This window comes from Saccostrea cucullata, unplaced genomic scaffold, assembly GCF_032062105.1.
Source record: "Saccostrea cucullata isolate Sc308-1 unplaced genomic scaffold, CSIRO_AGI_Scuc_v1 ctg167, whole genome shotgun sequence".
Classification (NCBI taxonomy): Eukaryota; Metazoa; Mollusca; class Bivalvia; order Ostreida; family Ostreidae; genus Saccostrea; species Saccostrea cuccullata.
In genome coordinates this window covers 805001-825749 of record NW_026939192.1, presented here as the reverse complement: position 1 = coordinate 825749, position 20749 = coordinate 805001, and the positions used below count along the sequence as shown (strand labels likewise).

The 20749-nt window shown below is 32.6% G+C and overlaps 2 protein-coding genes across 3 annotated transcripts in view; one reads left to right on the top strand and one right to left on the bottom strand.

Moving 5' to 3' along the window:
* Positions 1-20749, bottom strand: part of LOC134252552 (HCLS1-associated protein X-1-like) — a 42219-nt gene that overhangs the window by 12867 nt on the left and 8603 nt on the right. Inside the window, exons 6-7 of one of the 2 annotated variants that reach the window (XM_062735059.1) lie at positions 20478-20631; positions 19751-20206 (exon numbers count right to left, since the gene is read on the bottom strand). In XM_062735059.1, the coding sequence (XP_062591043.1) occupies positions 20037-20206; positions 20478-20631 (324 nt within the window). In that variant the 3' untranslated portion in view covers positions 19751-20036. Of the gene's footprint in view, positions 1-19750; positions 20207-20477; positions 20632-20749 lie in introns of those variants that run through there. The other variant, XM_062735060.1, reaches the window with a different exon arrangement.
* Positions 5867-16305, top strand: LOC134252510 (bifunctional peptidase and arginyl-hydroxylase JMJD5-like). The gene is made up of 7 exons (XM_062735004.1): positions 5867-6211; positions 11244-11395; positions 12048-12217; positions 13605-13765; positions 14485-14652; positions 14887-14989; positions 15232-16305. The coding sequence occupies exons 1-7, from the start codon at positions 5871-5873 to the stop codon at positions 15517-15519; spliced, it is 1383 nt and encodes a 460-aa protein (XP_062590988.1). The 5' UTR covers positions 5867-5870; the 3' UTR covers positions 15520-16305.

Below are 20749 nucleotides of genomic sequence, written 5' to 3'. Positions count from 1 at the left end.
TACAGTATATCGTGTAGACATAAGAATGAAAATAACTATTGTTAACTGACACACAGACCTCATGGAAAATATTCGTATTTCTGATATATCAAATAACATGCTCTTGTTACTGCCTATTATTCTTCAAGACGGTTTGCCATTCACTTAAAAAAATCAGTTGATTTTCTGTTATCGATTATCACACATTAAGAGAGAAGTCTACAACTCTAAGGGTTCAGTCAATTCCATTCCATTTGGTGAAAACATAAAAATACAAATTCGATATTTCAAGAAACCATTAAGATTTTTCCAAGGGATCGTTACCTTAGCATGTTATTTCATCCACGTAAATGATCTAGACTAGACGAATCTAATTACTCCTGTATGGAAGAAATATTTCTTTGTCTTAAATGCCTTACACTGATAAACTGCACAGCCAATATTGGTCGTATAATTAATAAAGGTGATCATCAATCAAACTCGAAGACTAATAAGTAAAAGAGGAAGTAGTACATTCAGTGAGAGAAAGAACTAACCGAGGACCACAGACCGAGGTTAATGCTTTCTCTAAAACAGAGGGTGCTTTGAGAGTCTTCTTAAGAATTTGTGCATTTTTATTTAATATTTAATTATAGCATCTAGGAATGAAGATAATAATAGGAATTTATTTTTAAAATCCTAAAATAATTTATGCGATAAAATTGTTCTGTTTAAACTGAGGTATCAAAAAATATTTTATCTTACAAATTATTCCATATGAGCAGACTTAGACTGTAAATGCAGTATTACAGATTAATTTTACTTACCAATCTCAAAGGTGGTTTAAAAAATCCATTTTGACGTAAGGACTTAAAATCAAATTTCATTATCTTTAGTATCTGACTTGTAGACTTCGCAAGGGAATAGCAAGGGCATGAAATGTACAAAACAGTGAATTATCTAGTAAATAAAGAAAATGATGTATAAGTCAGTCGTTCATCACCAATTAAGCTTTAAAAATGAAATATATGGAGATAAAGTACAGTATTCGAGCTCAAATGTTCATTAAACATTGCAAAATAGGACCAGAGCAAACGCGGACCTCCAAAACATCAGAGGCCGGGTCAGGTGCTGTGGAGGCATCTTTTAAATACCAGCTTTAGAGTGCTTATGTGTACAATCAGAATGTTTTTTTTTTATTTAAGCAAATTTGCAAATGACCAATGACAAGGTAAGTAATTTACAAGTTCCATTATTGAAAATGTGGATCGAAATAGTACCGATAATTTTTATGGCATTTTTAAAGAGATCATAATTTTTATCGTGTAATTTTGCCAACTAATATTAGCAGACCATTTAATAATTACTACCAATAATTCCAATTTATTAATATCCATAAACACTTGTGTGCCTGCACATGAAATGATCTGCAATGGGAAATTCATGATGGTTTGTGAAATTCTTTTGAAAGTTAATTGAAAGTATGCATCTCAAAAGCTCCCAAGAAAGACCAGCACCTGCTACTATTTCCTTTGAATTGAGTTGGTATGTGGTCTGGCTATGAAGAATTACAGTGTACGTCCTTTCCTTTCTATAACCTTAGCTCAGGTTCGATGCAGTCTGGACTGTTATTGAGATACTGGCTTAGTGGAATCTTATGACTGGAGAAATCCATCACGTCCCAATAACAACACCCAACAGGGAACGCGGTATCTCTGACCATAGACCAGCACAACTTCCATTTCCTCAATAAAAGATGATAGGATGGGATTGTTCTGTACATCAAGACGACAAATGATACTGAAATATCTATATATTGGAAACACATCATAGTATAGGAGTAACTAGTTGAAAACACTTTAGCCTGTTCAGGTGACACAATTAATTGATGGTGCTTTGACAAGATTGGGTCTAAATAAGAATGACAGCCAACAAATGGTCTCTGAACATTTCGATGAAGTAAATATTATAACAAGCAATTTCAGGGAAATGTGGTCCCCTGATTCGGTGTCTTATTGGTTTGGAAGTATTTATTAATTGCATATACTTTAACAGCATTGCCTGTTTGTCGTACAAAAAGATTTAAATTTATAAATTGATATTATTAAAGTAAGGAACATACGAAAGCCTATTTAGGACCTATAAAAATATTTTTGAAATTTGATAAAACATATTGTCGAATTTGTTATAACAAATTTAATTCATTGTAGCAGTTTCTTTGAATTTGTTATAACGATTTTAATCTGTTATAACAAATTTGTTGAATTCATTATAACGAATTCTTTAATTTGTTATAACGAATTAAATTCGTTAAAACGAATTCAAAAATTTGTTATAACAAATTTAATTCGTTTAAACAAATTCTAAAGTTTGTTATAACAAATTAAATTCATTTGAACAAATTCCAAAGTTTGTTGTAACTAATTAAATTCGTTTAATCAAATTCAATAATCAGGGCCTATAGAAAAATATATATGAATTCGATGTAGCGAGTTGTCGAATTCGTTATAACAAATTATGGAATTCGTCTTAACGAATTCAATTCGTTATACCAATTTTTAGAATCTGTTAAAACGAGTTTAATTCGTATTAGTAAATTTTCGAATTCGGTATAACGAAATCAACAAATTTGTTAAAACAGAATAAATTCATTATAACGAATTCAAAGAAATTGTTATAACGAATTAGATTCGTTATAACAAATTAGACAATTCGTTATATGGGATTCAAAAATATTTTTCGATAGGTCCTAAATGGGCTTCCGTAGGAACAAGATAATAATTACTAAGAACTGCATATTAATTAAGTTCGAGGTCTCGGGGTAAAATATTATGACAGGTTCTTAATTAAAGGACTTGTTAAAATCAATGCACATGCGAAAAACCCTGAAAGTCACGTTTCTTCTTGGCAAATCTTTTAAAAGAACCAATCATTGAATAGTAGGTCAAGACAAGTGGTCAAAATTTTAAAAATTTTCTCAAAGATATTGAGACAGGAAATGACATTATGTACAAGTAAAGTATTACAGCCCTATCTTTTTTTCATTTATTACCAGTTTTAACTTTGAATTTTGAAGGTAAGGTGAACAACAACGCCAGGAGCACGAAGTCAAAAATTATAGTACATATATTTTGAAATGGTTTCAATCTAATTAAAATGAGATGTTCAGAATCTGCTACCGCTCTCAAACGTTTAACATCTCATTTTGATTAGATTGATTTTATCTTTGGTTGTAACATTTGCATCAAAAGAGAAAGGACTTTCAATTTTTTTTACCTAGGCTATACTTCTGGAATGTATTATCATTATCATTATTTCCGCCGAAATATGGCTGAAATATTGCCGCCTCGGCGTTAAACAATATAAATCAATCAATCAATCAATCGATCATAATTATCATTATTAAAGTATCGAGACGTGGGACACATTAAAGGGGCATAAACACCGTTTTCTCTGATTTTTTTCAAACCGATTTTAATGTTTACAATTCCTACCTAAGGCATTATCTAAAGATTAGCAAAAATTTGAACATCATATGTTGATTAACAAACGAGACACAGAATTTAAAGTTCTTCATTATGTAAACAAGGCTCGTGCCTTGTTTTTGTTTACATAGAGAAAATATCATATTTATAACGAAATGAAATTCAAGAAATCTATAGAAACTGTCAAATTGTATTTAAAGTTAACTTTTTTAATTGAAATTTTCTAATTTGAACAAACATATATTAGTATATAAACCTATGTAAACAAAAACATGACACGGACCTTGTTCATAAAAAAGTTTGGGGCTCTAAATCTGTCTTGTACCTCGACGTTCAAATTTTTGATGATCATTAGATAGACCCTAGTTAAATATTTGTAAAAATGGAAATATAAATTTTGAAATTTTAGCTGAATCTGTGTCCATGTCCCTTTAATATCAGAAATAGATCTAGAATTGTCGGGTAAGGGTAACAGAGAGATAACTCGTGTTGTGGATCGGTAAACCCTTCAACTGTACAGTGTTATATTAAATATTTTCAAACACACAATTAACAATGCGTTAAAAAACTGATTACAGCGATAAAATCCCCATAAATTTTATTCAAGTTTTAAAAAGCTTATTTATGCTTGATTTCATTTATAAGTACGATGCACCGTTTCAGTACGTTTTCAGTGTCAGATGTATTAATATGGGTAAAGTACGTTATATATAGGTACATTGCATATGTAAGTTAATCTTCCATCATAGGCCTCGGAACAGGGGGGGGGGGGGGGGCTAGCCCCCCTCCACTTTTTTTTTTCCAAATATAGACTTATTATAGGCATTGAAAAATGCTGTGTAGGTTTACCCCCCCCCCCCCACTTTCCACAGACACGTTTCAGTATAGGTTTAAAATGGGGAAAGTGGTGGTGTTTGGAAAAAAAAAATTGATACTGAAGTTCGAACGAACACCCCTCCACCCCATCCCACCCCCAGTAAATATTATTTTCGTGTTTGAACAAGAGACATTTCCTTTTTTTCTTTTGCTTGTCAGGTTTTTTTGAAGGTCTAAAAAAATTTTCAATTTGCTTCCGACTCCAATGTCAATACATCCAGTGAGTACCGGTCCTTCGGATGAGACCGTATAAACCGAATAGTAAATGGTTACACCATTTTTGAGTAGCTCTATATTTATGAGGGTCAAAGATATCATGACGAAGATTTTAGGGGAAATCTTTCTTTACTCCTCACTAAGATATTAACAGTACTTAATAAAGGAGAAACTTAAAGAGAACTATGCAATAAAATATTCAAGAAGTGGTGTAAATAAGATGCTTGAGTTTCTGATTTCTGATTGTCCTCCAACAATCTGTTAGAATTCCCATGGGGTACTAATTGCGCCCTGTTATTAGAAGATCTATTTCTGTATTCATTTGATGCAGAAACTGTGCAAAATCATTACATGAAAAGAACACATGCTGTGGTCTTCAACTCGACATTTAGATATTGAGTATATATATCGACGACGTTTTGTCAAATTAACAATTGTAATTTTCATTCTTATGTCAATACGATATATCCTGGTGAGTTTGAGATAAAAGAAACGTCAGAGTCTGACACATCTGTTTCATTTTTGGATATCTTACATGAAAAAGACGTTAATGGTAATTCAACAACCAATCTTTATGATAAACGTGATAACTTTAACTTTTCTATCGACAACTTCCCTAACTAAAGCAGCAATATACCTTCCTCACCTGCACACGGAGTTTATGTATCTAGTTGATTCGATACACGAGAACATGTCTACGTATGAACAATTTCTAAAACGAGGTTAATTATTGACAAACAAGTTGATGAAATAAGAATATCAGCAGTCTCATTTAAAGTCATCATTTCGTAAGTTCTATTGTCGATACAATGACCTTGTCAGCAAAAACAATTTATCATTGCGTCAAATGCTGACTGACGTTTTTCATACTAATTGTTAGTCTACTATTCATATACTGAATTGACAACGGATTTTTCCGTTATTTCCCGATCATGAAAAGGAACACACGGCGGGTGTGACCGGTCGGCAGGGGATGCTCACTCATCCATTGAACCTGATTCCACCTCTGATGTTTTGGAGGCCCGTGATTGGTGTTTGCTCCATTCCTATTTTGTATTGTTTTATGGACTTTTGATCTTGAATATTGTTGGTTATCTTCATGTCACATTGTCTACAAATTTCAGTCAATTGTCAATGAATACGAGGAGGAGGCGTGCGTTTGAATTCCCTATGTACTACATACTGGTGGGATCTAAAAAAAATAAAGAGAGGGTAATAGCTTATAAAATTTAATGCTTAAAACGGCACATCGTACATACACATGTACATGTAGTAGTACTTAAAAACGCCGCTACACCAAGCTAGGTGAATATTGACATATGTACGTGATATCAAATGTTTCATTCTAATAAAGCTCAACAGATGTTATCAAGTGTCATAAGTAAAAAATATTCAAAATTCAGTTTGATTTCTGTGTGTGCAATGTGGAGATTTGTTCTGTTCGGTTTACTGATATCACTATGTGAAGTTAGATCTGATGACCACCCCACTGGTCATGGGGAGCCTATAGGTAGCCATCGCCCTCCTATAACGTCAATAGAAGAGAGGGAAACTTTCCCTACTCCGAAAGAAATGTTTGAAAATTATGTTAAAGCCAGTAAGCCAGTTATTTTCCGAGGCATCTTAGAGAAAGGAATGCTTCCTGCGTACAAACGCTGGACAGATTCTTACTTAAGGTAACTCATGTTAATTACCTTTACTTTTCAGGTTTTATATTTCAAATGACAACAGATTCATTTTTTTGCAATGATTTTTTTAAAATTAAGATAATAATTGTACAAAGTCAGAAATATTTTTTAAGATGACTATACAATTAAATTCAGACTTTTTTCATGATGACAATATACAAATTCGGATTTTTTGTCCCCCGCTTTAATGAAAGCGTTCGTCTGTCAGTCTATCCGTCTGTCACAAAACTTTAACCTTGGTCATAACTTTTGAACGAGAAAAGAGGCTTTCATATTTAACATGTGGCAAGACCATGACGTTTGGCCTACTTTTCAAAAATTTTAACTTTACTTCAAATTGCTCATAACTTTTGAAAGAGAAAAGATAAGGCTTTCATATTACACATGTATATTACATATAATAAGATCTTTATAAATGTACAAAAAATTAAAAATATATTTATATATTATTTTTCCTTATAAATTTTGATTAATAAGAGGTAGGACTACCATATTTGACATGTGCATTACCTGAAAAAGATATACCCGATCATCGTATGGTTTTTACCCCTTGAACTTGATGTTCATGATTGACCCCATTTTCAATAAAATTAACATAAATTTAATAGCTTATATGAATCTGTGCTGTGAAAATACAGAAGAAGCACTCGTATGTACATTTTTTGATATTTTTAAAAATCCTGACCCACTCGTGAAATAAATTCCACCACCAATGGACCTTTGCGAAGACACTGACTTTTACAATCGACGGCTTACTTTTACACCAGGAAAATATACGGGAGCTCTCTTGTGAAAAAAATATTGATCTTAACATTTAATAAAACGATAATAACGGGCTATTTCAAAGATCACATTACTTTGTCTAAGAAGGAAACGACAACTTTTCCACCTCAGCATCCTACATTGCAGCCTTGACTAGCTCCTGCCGAGTTTTCCTTCCGAAAAGTGTTTTCTTCTTTATTTATTTTCTTAAGTTATTGTAAATAAAAGGATATACTTATTCTCGTGAATAAGGTATCCAAATTAATTTTATTCTACCACCAATTACATTTTTTGTTTCGTAAATAATTTCAAAGTCCCTAATTATTATCAATACCATAACTTTCACCTCCATGCTTGTTTTCTTATCTATTGTCAATTCCGTACCTCCGTACATGACGCATGCTAAGCCCTCAACTGTTAAAGTCAGTGTCTTCGCAAAAGTCCAATTAAGGTAGTCCGATCCTCAAGTTTATAAGATTAGCAGTTAAGATCAAAAATACTCATAAAAGTATCTCTGAATCCACTAAATTATATAAATTTGTCCACAGTATTTCTTTTAAGTTTAAGATTAGGTCTAAAGTTTATCATATTATAAAGGGAAAAATGCCAAATCTCCAATATTTTTGCAGAAAAAGCGAATTAGAATCTCTGCAATGCATTTTCTAACTGCAAATTGATCAACAAATATATTTTAGGTTTAAAAAAGATAGGTATCCAGGCATTCAGAGAAATTGTCATGATTTTTATACTTATTTCGTATTTTTTGTCTTCTATTTCCGTCATATATTATATTGTACATAGCGTAAAATGCTTTTGCTATCATTGCAAGACACCACAAATAACTTCGTATTTCATATCATGCTAATAAGCATTGGTATCTAAGCCTGGATTCAAGAAAATCTTATTTCTCTAAAACTGTATTAATTTCTTTTTCCTTTTATAGGGTACAAATACATGTATCAGCTTTTATAAGTCCTTTTCTAAGATTTCCAAAACCCTTGAATCTTATAAATATGAATAAAATGAAAATTGTTGCATGAAAAAAATTTCATTATCAAGCTTCATTTTGATGCATTTCAAATTAATTATTGATTTTTGGAGTTATCCTTCCTGGCTGAGGATCGGATATCCTTAACTACAAGTCATTGAATATCTTCTATATACATGTATTAGCTACAAAAATATTTGCTTAAGTCAAAAAATATATCAGTTATTGGTGTAAAGGTTTTTTGATTGTCCAATAGTACATGAATCTGTTACACGGAAAGTACTGTAACACCTGTTAGTGGTGTGTGTTACATTTACTTCGGCGTGTTCAGTAGACTTGAATTTCTAGATTGAGCAATAAGTTAACAAAGCACGTCTACAAAATCAATACAATATAATGAAACTGCTACATACTTTTGTATGAATAAAAATGTTTGCCATTCATTATCTTTTTTTAAAGTATGACCATGATCGATGGTATATGTTCATGGAAACATGTGCAGTAGCTTGATATATTTGATAATTGCAATCGTTCTTTTATGATACGCCTCCAAAACTGCAGATCTGTATAAAATGGAATAAATACATTTTATGCTAATTTCAGTGTGATTTTTTTTAAACACTAAATAAAAGATGAAATATCCATGAGGAATATTGAACAATTCAAATATTATGATATTTAACATCATATCCTTTCACGATTATTGCAGAGATCAAAGAAATGCCGCGGACATTATTCTCCAATGAATCACGAACGTCATCAAAAAATTATCAGATCAGAAACACGTATCAAACCTGTACAGTTGAAATAAATACTTGACTCTAAAATGAAATACTTATTTAGACCTCATAGATGTGTCGTCTTCTTTTGCAGTCTGAACACTGTAAATTGCATCAAGTTGCTGATGAATGTCGGTTTTTATTGCCAAGCGGGGCTATTCCACGGACCTCCCTACACATTTAAACACCAATAAAGCAGTTAAACAGAAACATGATTTTGATATTGTATATTCATTAAAATTAATCAATACATATAACGAACAAATTTGGAATTCAAAACGGATATTTCTAATGCAACGAAAGCTCAAATTGTCGGCATTCCACACACATGTAAGCAAACAAATTTTCCCTCTGATGTTAAATGGAACAGCGTAATCGAGACATGGTGACCTATTTCGTTTCTCTATAGAGGAAACGATCAGGCGTATTTTAGCATGATCTTTGTAGAATAGAAATAAAGTCCTTGTTGTCGTGAATGTTGCAGGATAACCTCCTCGGTCTCGAAATGTTGTTTGAAATATAAAAGCCTTGGCTTTTATCTTTCAAACAACATTTCTCGACCTCGGAGGTTATCCTGCAACATTCACGAAAACGCGGACTTTATTTCTTAAATAAAACTAAAACATGTAATTGACATCCGGGTCGATATTTTTATTAAAATTCAAACCAATTGGGTTTTCTACGGAAGCCCTGGAGGGACATTGACTTACTTGTTATGACTTATTTGTTATAACTTTTTTGTTTTGACTTATTTGTTGTGAATGTTTCGTAGCTAGTTATAACTAAAGTGTAAGAAAACTATTGAAAACCTGTTGCTTCGCTTAATTTTATGATAAAAATGACATTTAGTCCTATTTTAACTGTAGTTTTTGATTAACAAATTGTAGTTTAACGTCCAGTACAATTGACATTACTAAAGTAAATATTATTTTTGTTGTTATGACTTAATTCTTATTTTCTAAAAGTTATTACTTAATTCTTATATGTAACTTCCAGTTTGCATAATGATTGAAGACAAGAACATGACTACTATTTTTTCTTGTCGTTTGTAATAAATTCAAGGACATTTTTTTCTTCTTTCTGAAAATATACATTGCCTCCATCTTTCACGCCACTTTTTGTAAACTAAACTTGTCATAAAAAATTCAAAATAACAAGAATTCAAAGTTAAGTCATAAGAACTAAGTCAAAACACATAAAAAATAAGTCAAAACACATAAGAAATAAGTTAAGTAACAACACATAAGAGATAAGTCAAAACACATAAGAAATAAGTCAATATCCCTGAAGGGTGTCCGTAATTAACAGATAAAAATTTAGTTATCATATCAGTTTTGTAGGCTTAACTACAAAACTACAATTAATCGTTCTTAGTAGCTTACCTACACTTAGTTTGAACTAACAAAAAAAAATCTCAAAACAAATAAGTTATAACAAATAAGTCATTACAAGTAAGTCAATGTCCCTCCAGGGCTTCCGTACTTCGTCTTGAAATAAAGTTTTTGGTCAAATAATTGTTCAGTATTGAATATGACTTATTTCTTTTATGTTACAATATGTTCTTATCCATGGCTTTTAACTTAAAACATACGGAAGCCCTGGAGGGACATTGACTTACTTGTAATGACTTATTTGTTATAACTTATTTGTTTTGAGATTTTTTTTTGTTAGTTCAAACTAAGTGTAGGTAAGCTACTAAGAACGATTAATTGTAGTTTTGTAGTTAAGCCTACAAAACTGATATGATAACTAAATTTTTATCTGTTAATTACGGACACCCTTCAGGGATATTGACTTATTTCTTATGTGTTTTGACTTAGTGTTGTTACTTAACTGTGTTTTGACTTATTTTTTATGTGTTTTGACTTAGTTCTTATGACTTAACTTTGAATTCTTGTTATTTTGAATTTTTTATGACAAGTTTAGTTTACAAAAAGTGGCGTGAAAGATGGAGGCAATGTATATTTTCAGAAAGAAGAAAAAAATGTCCTTGAATTTATAACAAACGACAAGAAAAAATAGTAGTCATGTTCTTGTCTTCAATCATTATGCAAACTGGAAGTTACATATAAGAATTAAGTAATAACTTTTAGAAAATAAGAATTAAGTCATAACAACAAAAATAATATTTACTTTAGTAATGTCAATTGTACTGGACGTTAAACTACAATTTGTTAATCAAAAACTACAGTTAAAATAGGACTAAATGTCATTTTTATCATAAAATTAAGCGAAGCAACAGGTTTTCAATAGTTTTCTTACACTTTAGTTATAACTAGCTACGAAACATTCACAACAAATAAGTCAAAACAAAAAAGTTATAACAAATAAGTCATAACAAGTAAGTCAATGTCCCTCCAGGGCTTCCGTACGAAGAATAAAATAAATTTTAGAAATTTTTTTTTCTTTTCTCGCCATCTTAGTCAAACTAAATATCTTTAAGAAAAATATATAATAGATTAAGTACATGGTCAGGCCTTGTATTTTTCAGAGAACATTTTGGTTCAGAAAAGGTCGATGTGGAACGCGGAAAAAAGGAAGACAGAAGAGGAAATATGATAAGCATTACTATGTCTGACTTCTTAGATCGATACTCAAAGGAAGACATTTATATGGTTAATGACGCCTCAGAGGAAATGGCCAGTCAGTAAAATTCCTTTTTTTCGACAGTAAAACAGGCTTATAACGAAGCGGACGAGTTTGCTTCGTTACAAGGGTTATACACACATATATATATGTAAAATATACAGTGTATAATAAGGCCATTCCAAGTTTTTTCTCTGTTTAGCGTTCACCCATCTGTGTTCAAAAACCAAGCTACCTATTCGCAAAAATCACACAAGTCAAAAAATTAAAACACAGATTTTATAGTATTAAAAATTTTTACATAATTCAGGGGATATGATTTTATTTTTATTTAGATACAAATATTTAGAGATATTGACAGAAATCACAAATTTTGACCAGAATAATCAATTTTAAGACTACTGATTCTGTTTGTTTTTACTGACATGGGGTGTCAAAAACCAAGGCGCACGCGGACGCTAAACGAAAAAAAAACTTGGATTGGCCTAAAGTTTTAAGTCACAGGGAATGAAAATCAATTCTCTATAAGCGTCAATTCATTAAACCGTGTTCGCTATAACCGTGTTTTACTGTTTTTTAAAACAGCAGGGTCAACTACTCAATATATCTCTTTAAGTATTTTTACATAAAATTTTATGCCCTGTGTTACAGTTATGAGATCGATTAAAAACCTTCGTTTTCTATAGACAACAATGTTTTCACCTTACAGAGGAAATCAACATGCCCTCTATGTTCCTGTGTGGGGGTTTCCAGAAGGTTGTCCAGAATGTGATCATGTGGTTCAGTAGCGGCGGGACTAAGTCAGTACTCCACAACGATGGCCTGGACAACGTCAACTGTCTGATCGACGGCGAAAAGTACTTCGTCATGATCGATAAGGTAATATAGTAGGGCCAAAACAACTTCTGATCGATGGCCAAAAGTACTTCGTCATGACCGATAAGGTAGTAGCAGAGACAAAACAACTGTCTGATTGACGGCGAGAAGTACTTCGTCGTGATCGATAAGGTAGTATAGTAGAGTCAAAACAACGTCTGATTAGTAGAGACAAAACAACTGTCTGATAGACGGTGAGAAGTACTTCGTCATGATCGAAAAGGTAGTAGTATTAGCAGAGACAAAACAACTGTGTGATCGACGGCGAAAAGAACTTCGTCATGATCGATAAGGTAATAGTAGAGAAAAAACAACTGTCTGAATGATAAGGTAGCAGTAGAGACAATACAAATGTCTGATTGACGGCGAGAAGTCTTCCTCATTATCGATAAGGTAATAGTAGAGACAAAACAACTATCTGATTGACGACGAGAAGTCTTCCTCATTATCGATAAGGTAATAGTAGAGACAAAACAACTATCTGATTGACGACGAGAAGTCTTCCTCATTATCGATAAGGTAATAGTAGAGACAAAACAACTGTCTGATTGACGACGAGAAGTCTTCCTCATTATCGATAAGGTAATAGTAGAGACAAAACAACTGTCTGATTGACGACGAGAAGTCTTCCTCATTATCGATAAGGTAATAGTAGAGACAAAACAACTATCTGATTGACGACGAGAAGTCTTCCTCATTATCGATAAGGTAATAGTAGAGACAAAACAACTGTCTGATTGACGACGAGAAGTCTTCCTCATTATCGATAAGGTAATAGTAGAGACAAAACAACTGTCTGATTGACGGCGAGAAGTCTTCCTCATTATCGATAAGGTAATAGTAGAGACAAAACAACTGTCTGATTGACGACGAGAAGTCTTCCTCATTATCGATAAGGTAATAGTAGAGACAAAACAACTGTCTGATTGACGGCGAGAAGTCTTCCTCATTATCGATAAGGTAATAGTAGAGACAAAACAACTGTCTGATTGACGACGAGAAGTACTTCGTCATGATCGATAAGGTAATAGTAGAGACAAAACAACTGTCCGATTGACGGCAAAAATTACTTCGTCATGATCGATAAGTACTATCAAATTATGTATTCCAGTTACTTATCATATGGTGACTTTTTATGTCAATACACCTATTGATTTTTTTGAAATATAAAATCAACTTTATTTAAAGTACATGTAATCAAGAAATATGTATTCTGTCTAATAACGTTACTGTATGTCAAAATTAACCAAAATAGAATTTGGCATAACCCTTGCAAATGCTTACAGAACCATTAGTGCTGTTCAAAGTAAAAGAATCGTTTTCTGATGAATTTTCAACCTTGTGATAATTAATCTATAACCAAAAACACTCTATTTTACCTATCTGAAAGAAACATAAAGCAGAGGTGGAGGCCGATGGATGGATTGAAAATGGAGCTTACAGCAAAGTGGATGTAGAAAAAGTCGACCTGAACCGATTTCCTAAATTTCGTGATTTACCGTGGTATGAAATCAAAATGCATAAAGGAGACTGTCTTTTCATTCCCTACAAGTATGTATAAATATGACTATATTTTATACCTTCTTTTTTGTCTCCCGCTTTCTTGAAAAAAAAAATGGCACAAAAAATTGTCACCTTGGTCATAACTTTTGAATGAGAAGAGATAGAGATTTCATATGTCATATGAAGATTGTACATTAATATTACCTCTGACAAGTCGTTTCCAAATAAACTAGATTTGTATATGAATTTTTACCCTGTGACCTTGAAATTTGACCTACTTAAAAAAAACATTTCTAAACTTTTGAAGGGAGAAGATAAGGTTTTCATATTAAAATGTATTTTACCTGTGACAAGATTCTAAACATATAATGACTGTTGACCTTGGCCATCACGTTTAACCTACCTTTCAAAAATGTTATCTTTCTTTTTAACTTTTGATTGAGAAGAGGCTTTTATATTTGCCATGTGCATTTCATGACAAGATATTTCCGAGCTCGCTATGATTTTTGACCTCTCGACCTTGACATTCATGTTAGACTTAATTTAAAAAAAAATAATTTTGGTGAATACTCTTTAATGAAATATAATAGTGCGTTCATATTTCACACAATATGTCACTAATAATGGCATCCCATCCACTAAGACACCGAAAGCAGGGACCACAATTCTTTTAATTGCCTGTTATAAAAATGTATACAGACAAGTTTACATGCTTGTCTGACTGTACACATTTTTATACCTGAACTTTTTTAATATGATTTACGTAGATGGTACCATCATGTAGACTCAAAAAAGGGTAGAAACTTTGCTATAAACATTTGGATTCATCGCCTCACGAAATTCAACGAGAGTGATTGTACCACAACCAACCCTGACGAAAAGAGCTTCGTTTCTGTGTCTGCATTCAGGAAAGACGCAAGCATCACAGATCTTAGGTACTGGTATTTTTCTTTTTTGGCTATTGAGGTAATCCAGATCCGAGCGCAACATTTTTTGCGCAAAATAAGTGTTTGCTATGGGTGGCACTCTAGCTCTCTGGTCGACCGTCCCAATTTTTTTTCAGACCAGCGAGCTACAGATCTGCAGCTAGTATAAAATAACATTATCACAATAAAGAACACTATGTGATCTGCTGACCATATCAATTAAAGTATTTGTACAAACTTCAGGGACTTTTTGATTTCTGAAGTAGAAGACTTAGAAACTATGGACTGGCAGACGTTTAAAAACCTAATAAAATCGGACCAAGTTAAAAAAGAGGAAATTAAAAAGGTACGTCTCCCATACTTTAAACAAGCAGAACGAGTGTCAAGAATTTTTAGCTCATCTATCCAAAGGCTAAAGTCAGCTTTTTACGAAGAGTATCTGGTATATGTGTGTGTGTTTGTGAGTCTGAAATGTAGATCTCTATAAAGACATATCATTAAAGAAGATCAAGCAACGAAGATCTGACTTTTATCCGATTCATATTGTAAGCTGTACATTATTTATGATGTTTATTTATTCTTTTTCAGCTATTTAAACTGCTTGACGCTGATGAAGATGGAAAAATAACAATATACGAAGTGGAAATGGCGGATTTGGAGAAGGTTTTGTTAGAGATTCCCGCATTACGTCAACTTATGGAGGGGGAGGGTGGGTACGGGGAGGAAGAAGAGGAGGCGACGGACGGACAACGTCGTGTGAGGGAGGAAATTGTGCCCCCGACTGACGACTCTAATGTAGAGGAAGAAATCAAAAAACGACTTGCAGATTTCAGTGACTCCCCTAAACAAATCTTGAAGAACAAAGAGGAACTCTGATGTCAACATTTATTTACATGCATTTTTCTAATACATGTATATCTTCTAAAATTGTAGGTACTTTTTTTTTGTTTATTTTATTTGTTAAAATGATTTTACGGCTATATACAATTCAATACTGAAAGAAAGCAGCGCTAGTCGATGATTCGGGGTATCTGTATATAGTGTTTGACCTGTCTGTCTAGCGGTCTGTCTGCCCACAAAAACATTAACCTTGTGACAAGACCTTTCTTCCTATACCACCTTATTTTATCTTTTGAACATGACCTTCGAGTTTGACCTACTTTTACAAAAAAAAAAACAAAAAACAAACTTTAACCTTGGTAATAACTTTTGAACAGCTGGTGCTATTGCTTTCATACTTCACACATGTATTCAGGTATTTTTCTTTTACCTTTTCACCTTGACCTTAGAGTTTGACCCATTTTCAAGAAAAACTTTAACAATGGCAATACCTTTTGATAAGATAATACTTGAGATTTTATGTTTTATACATGTAGGTGTATTTCTTGTGACACAACTTCCTTTTGATATCAACAATTTTGACCTTGACTTTGAAGTTTAACTTACAACATCTATATACTTCTGGTAATCTAACAACCATGCTCTATGATAAACATGATGACTTCAACCTTCGCCATAAGCTGCCATACTGGGCATTAGTGTTTCACAAACACATCTTGTTTTCATTTGTTTTTAATACAGTTATTTCGCTTTTAAATATCCATATAAATTGTTAACTTCAAAATGTTTTGTGTATTAGTTCATTAAAATATGTTTGCGGTCTTTTGACTTCCTTTATTTAATCCACTTCACAATTTTCAATCTTTTCCATTTTTTTTTTTTGAAAGTTAAATTCAAAATTATTTTCACTTTATAAAAAGAATTGATTTACACCAATTGATATACTTCAAAAAATTCTATTTTCTTGGAAATTTTAGAAGCTATGGATATGCCATTTTTTTTTTATTTTGCTTGGTCTACTTCTCTTCACCAGAAGCCCTCTGATTGCTTTATATAATTCAAAGAAATGACACAAACTGCAACAACTACAAATGATACCATTTTATGTTGTTCTGAAAACACTCTGAAAATAGCTGCCACATTATTGCTCATTCATAGCAAATTAATTTCTACTGTTGCAGGAAAAAACTGTTTACAATTCACTTTACGAGGGTTTGGTTTTTTTCTGCAACAGCTGCAACATTAATTTCGGAACAACAACCAACCACAAGATAACTGTAATTAAATCTTCCTAGATCCTTTTAGTGGGGACAAAATAAATAACTTTAAAATCAAATTTAGTTTATTGATATCAACATTTATAACAAAATTGACAAACTGAAGTGAGGCAAAATTTGCAGCAGATGAAATCTGGTACAACACATAGAACATGGGTGAATCTGCCAATTCTTGTCTGGTAGTACCTTTCTACCCCATGTCATGCATTTCTTTGCATTAAAATGAAGTTCATGAAATTTTGTAATAGAAATAAAAGGATTCATTAATGTATGATTTTTAAGCGGTTAGCTAGCTAACCGCTTTATGGCATGGGCTCCAAAAAACCGGAAACTTCCATAAGGCGCTACCTATCGACATCGCTTTATCGCACGTAACCTTATCCTTCTGCAACCAAAACCGGAAACTTCCACAAGGCGCTACCTATCGACAACGGTAACTTCAGCAAAGCGCTTCCTATGATTTGTATACTGTTGGCGTAATACGCCCCCTGGTGAGAGATTGACAGTATGCTGTGTGTATGTAGAGTGGCTATTATAACGATTATATCGAATTCTTATTAATATTTACCAAAGCATTGACAATACTTAGAACACTTACTTCAAAGAACTGAGAATTAGGTCCTTATTACATGTACATCGTGCGATCGCGATTTATAGCAACTGTTAGTTTATTTTTGAAAGTTGAACGATACGGTTAATTATACAGCAGGTTGAAGGTTATTACAGACTGCAAAAACATCAGCAAATCTCTCGATCGAGTTTGATTTTCCTTGCCAAAGTATTAAGAAACACCATTTATTAAGTTAAGTAATACCTGAAAACGCTTTTATAAAAACACCGAATGCATCTGTAAGTTTTACACTTTTTGTAACGTTTTTATGGAAACAATAGGATTACCTCCACAATGAAACGTTTGCTTTTCTTCTCTTTTCTTCTCTGTCTAATAAACAGATTATAAAAGCTCTGCTCCCAGGGGTAAATTCTCTACTCCGTCTTTGATAATTTATTACAAACGATCATAAGGGATCACTTACTTTTAGTTTTGAAAAAAATAATGGGGCACTTAAAGTAGTAAAATTAATTTAGAAAAAAAATGGAGATATATATATTAATTAATCAGCATTGTGATCCTCTTCTAAAAATCAACCGATATTATTTTCACAGAAGAATGAGGTATGAAAAAGCTTGGCAATTAGCAAAAATTTAAAATATATGCTTAATGCTTATTCATAAGTTTTGAAAGTTTGATCAATTCCTAGGGAACGTATTATTAGCTGTGAAAATACTTTTTAAATTTGAATTTGTCCAATTTGTCGATTATTGTTTTGAGCGTTTGAGAAGAATTAAATTAAAATACAGGTGTTTAGAGGCACATTGATAGAAAAGAAATCAGTGTATATTGTTTAACCGACATATTGAAGAAAGTGACACTGATAACTTCTTAAGTTACACTGATTTTTAGTGTACATTTGGATTTTTAAATACTAGTATTGAGTGATTAGACAACTTTCCTTTTCACGTTTTATTTGAGAACAATATTGCATGAAGAGTATATGGCAAATACACATTATATATACTTATCTAGACATATTGTGCAAGACTTCTTTTAAATGATTCTCATATACCATTTACTTTATTCGAACATTTACTTGTTTGAAAAGTCAATAAAGTACATTTCATAAAGCTTGATAATCTTGTTTACTCGCCAGTCTTCCCGTAGAAGTAGTAGTTTATAATATTACTAAACGGAAGTATTCAGTATCTGTATCAAAATACAGAATGATCAATGATCGATTTAAGAAGAAAAGCTGACTCCTGAAAGTTCAAGAGGTGGGATCCGTTGCCTAGAAGAAGTAAGCATCCCTCGTTGACAGGTTAATTATATAGCCGCGATGAGCCTACACAACTGAAGCTCTCTGATATCAATTCATTTACAAAGTCTCTGCTCAGCCATCCTTTTTTCTCTGACTAGCCAGCTGTAGATCTACACTACTCCAAATCCATTAATCTAAAGAATTTAACTTGTCATTTTTTTTAGTTGTTTGCTATAGTAGGCTTTACAATTACCTAATTTCAGATTCAATAGAGCATAAAAGACAATTAAATTTTCAACATCAACATAATTGTTTTCATCCAGAGAACAATTGGATGCCATCAAGAGAGAACGTTTAAAAATGCACTTCCTGTCTTTCAAACTGAAGAAATCTCATGTTTAAATTTTGAAACATGCATTTCAATCTAATTAAAATTCATTTAAATGTTCCAAATCCGCTACCGCTTCTGAAACATCTAACATCCCATTCGGGGTCACATCAGAGCGACCTTTCGATTATGAATACATGTACAAGTAAACACAAACACTTTGACCATGTAGATTCAAGCCTCGGTAAACAATTCTCAAATTAATTCCACGGCTACATATCATCATTATTGATACTGTCCTACGTTGAATTAAAGTAATTTTGGAATAAAATTCATGTATAGTCTGCAGTCTGGCATCTGAACGTGAATAATGCAAACGAAAGAGCACAAACTATACAAGATACCCCACACGTCATACATAACACAGCTTTTGCAATGCATATTTTGTTTACTACAAAACTCCTCGGGTGTTTTGGTTCGGTGGTGAAAACAAGAAACCCATCTGAAATATAAGCCAAGATTTCGGAGGAACCATTTTCTTTGTCTAATCGAAGATTCACTCTTACATGACCCCAAATAGGATGTTGTTAGATGTTTGAGAAGCAGTAGCGGATTCGGAACATCTAATTTTAATTAGATTGCATCCATCTGTGACATCAGTTTGAAATGTTATTGGTTTTACTATTAAGTAAAGTATTACAAAAACAGAATGTCTGGGGGGGTTTTCTCTGATGACAATGGACAAAGATATGCATACTTAAATATCATCATTTTATGCACTTTTTTCGGTACATATTAGATGAAAGCATGCTAACCGCTTTTCAGTACTTTCAGTACTTTGATTTATGTATCCCAGCCCTGTAGAAAAAATTTTGAAATGTGTATGATGCATGACATTTGGCAAGATTTATTTTTTCCTTAAATGTAGTGATGTTTGGGTTGTTGTTATTGTTTTTTTTTTTTTTAATTTGATCATTACATGAATCCTGAAAGGCAAAAATAACCCAGCACAGTAAAACTTGTCATCTTCCTACACCATAAACTGAAAGACAATGTAGACTTCCCAATTTGTGAATTGTGAAGACTTAACCACCATTTAATTTAAAGCACTAATTTACAATGTACTGCTAGATGTTATTTATCGTCACGTTTTGGTCCAAACAGTCTGATTCCAAACAATCTGTCGTAGAAAGATCTGTCATCAGATTGTCCTGGGTTTATCTGCTGATTGTCGGGGAGTAACGATGACCGACTAGGATTTCCTGTAGAATTGTCCCACTTATCATTAAAATCTTGTTTGTGTCCTTTGAAATGAAAATTGAATTATTTAATTTTAAGACTTTTGACTTCCACTTAGTATACTAATCATTTCTACAAGTTATTTTATTTGCTGGTTTTAAATTATTTTAATTTTTTTATGTAAACAGAGTATGAAGGTCATTGAAGGATACAATGAATATAATAAATCAATAATAATAGTGACATAAAAAGGGCAATAAAAGTTATTTCCTTTAGAAATTGTGACATGTTAATCATGGGTAAAATCAATGTGTAGTCTAAATAATAAACACTTACCCTCATCAATATTTGTGAAGGATTCAGTTGTTTCGGGGGTCCCTGAGGGGTCCACTTTGGTTGTAACTGTATGAGTCTGGTCCCCTATAGTCCGGGTAACAGTTGTCTCCTCCCGCCCTGAAGAGTCTCTTACCGTCCTCTTTTGTTCAACTCTCTACAATAAACAGCTGATTCAATTATGGTGGAAACGTTGAATATTTGTCCCCCATTTTTAGTGAAAGCAATGGGACATTAAATCCCATATATCTGTCCATTCACCAGTCTGTCAGAAA

Bases quoted from the DNA above. Each gene is read 5' to 3' on its own strand.
- LOC134252510 (XM_062735004.1), top strand. From the start codon at position 5,871: ATGTTTCATTCTAATAAAGCTCAACAGATGTTATCAAGTGTCATAAGT. The intron at 6,212-11,243 runs GTAACTCATGTT...TGTATTTTTCAG, and splicing joins TGGACAGATTCTTACTTAAG to AGAACATTTTGGTTCAGAAA. The intron at 13,766-14,484 runs GTATGTATAAAT...TGATTTACGTAG, and splicing joins TGTCTTTTCATTCCCTACAA to ATGGTACCATCATGTAGACT.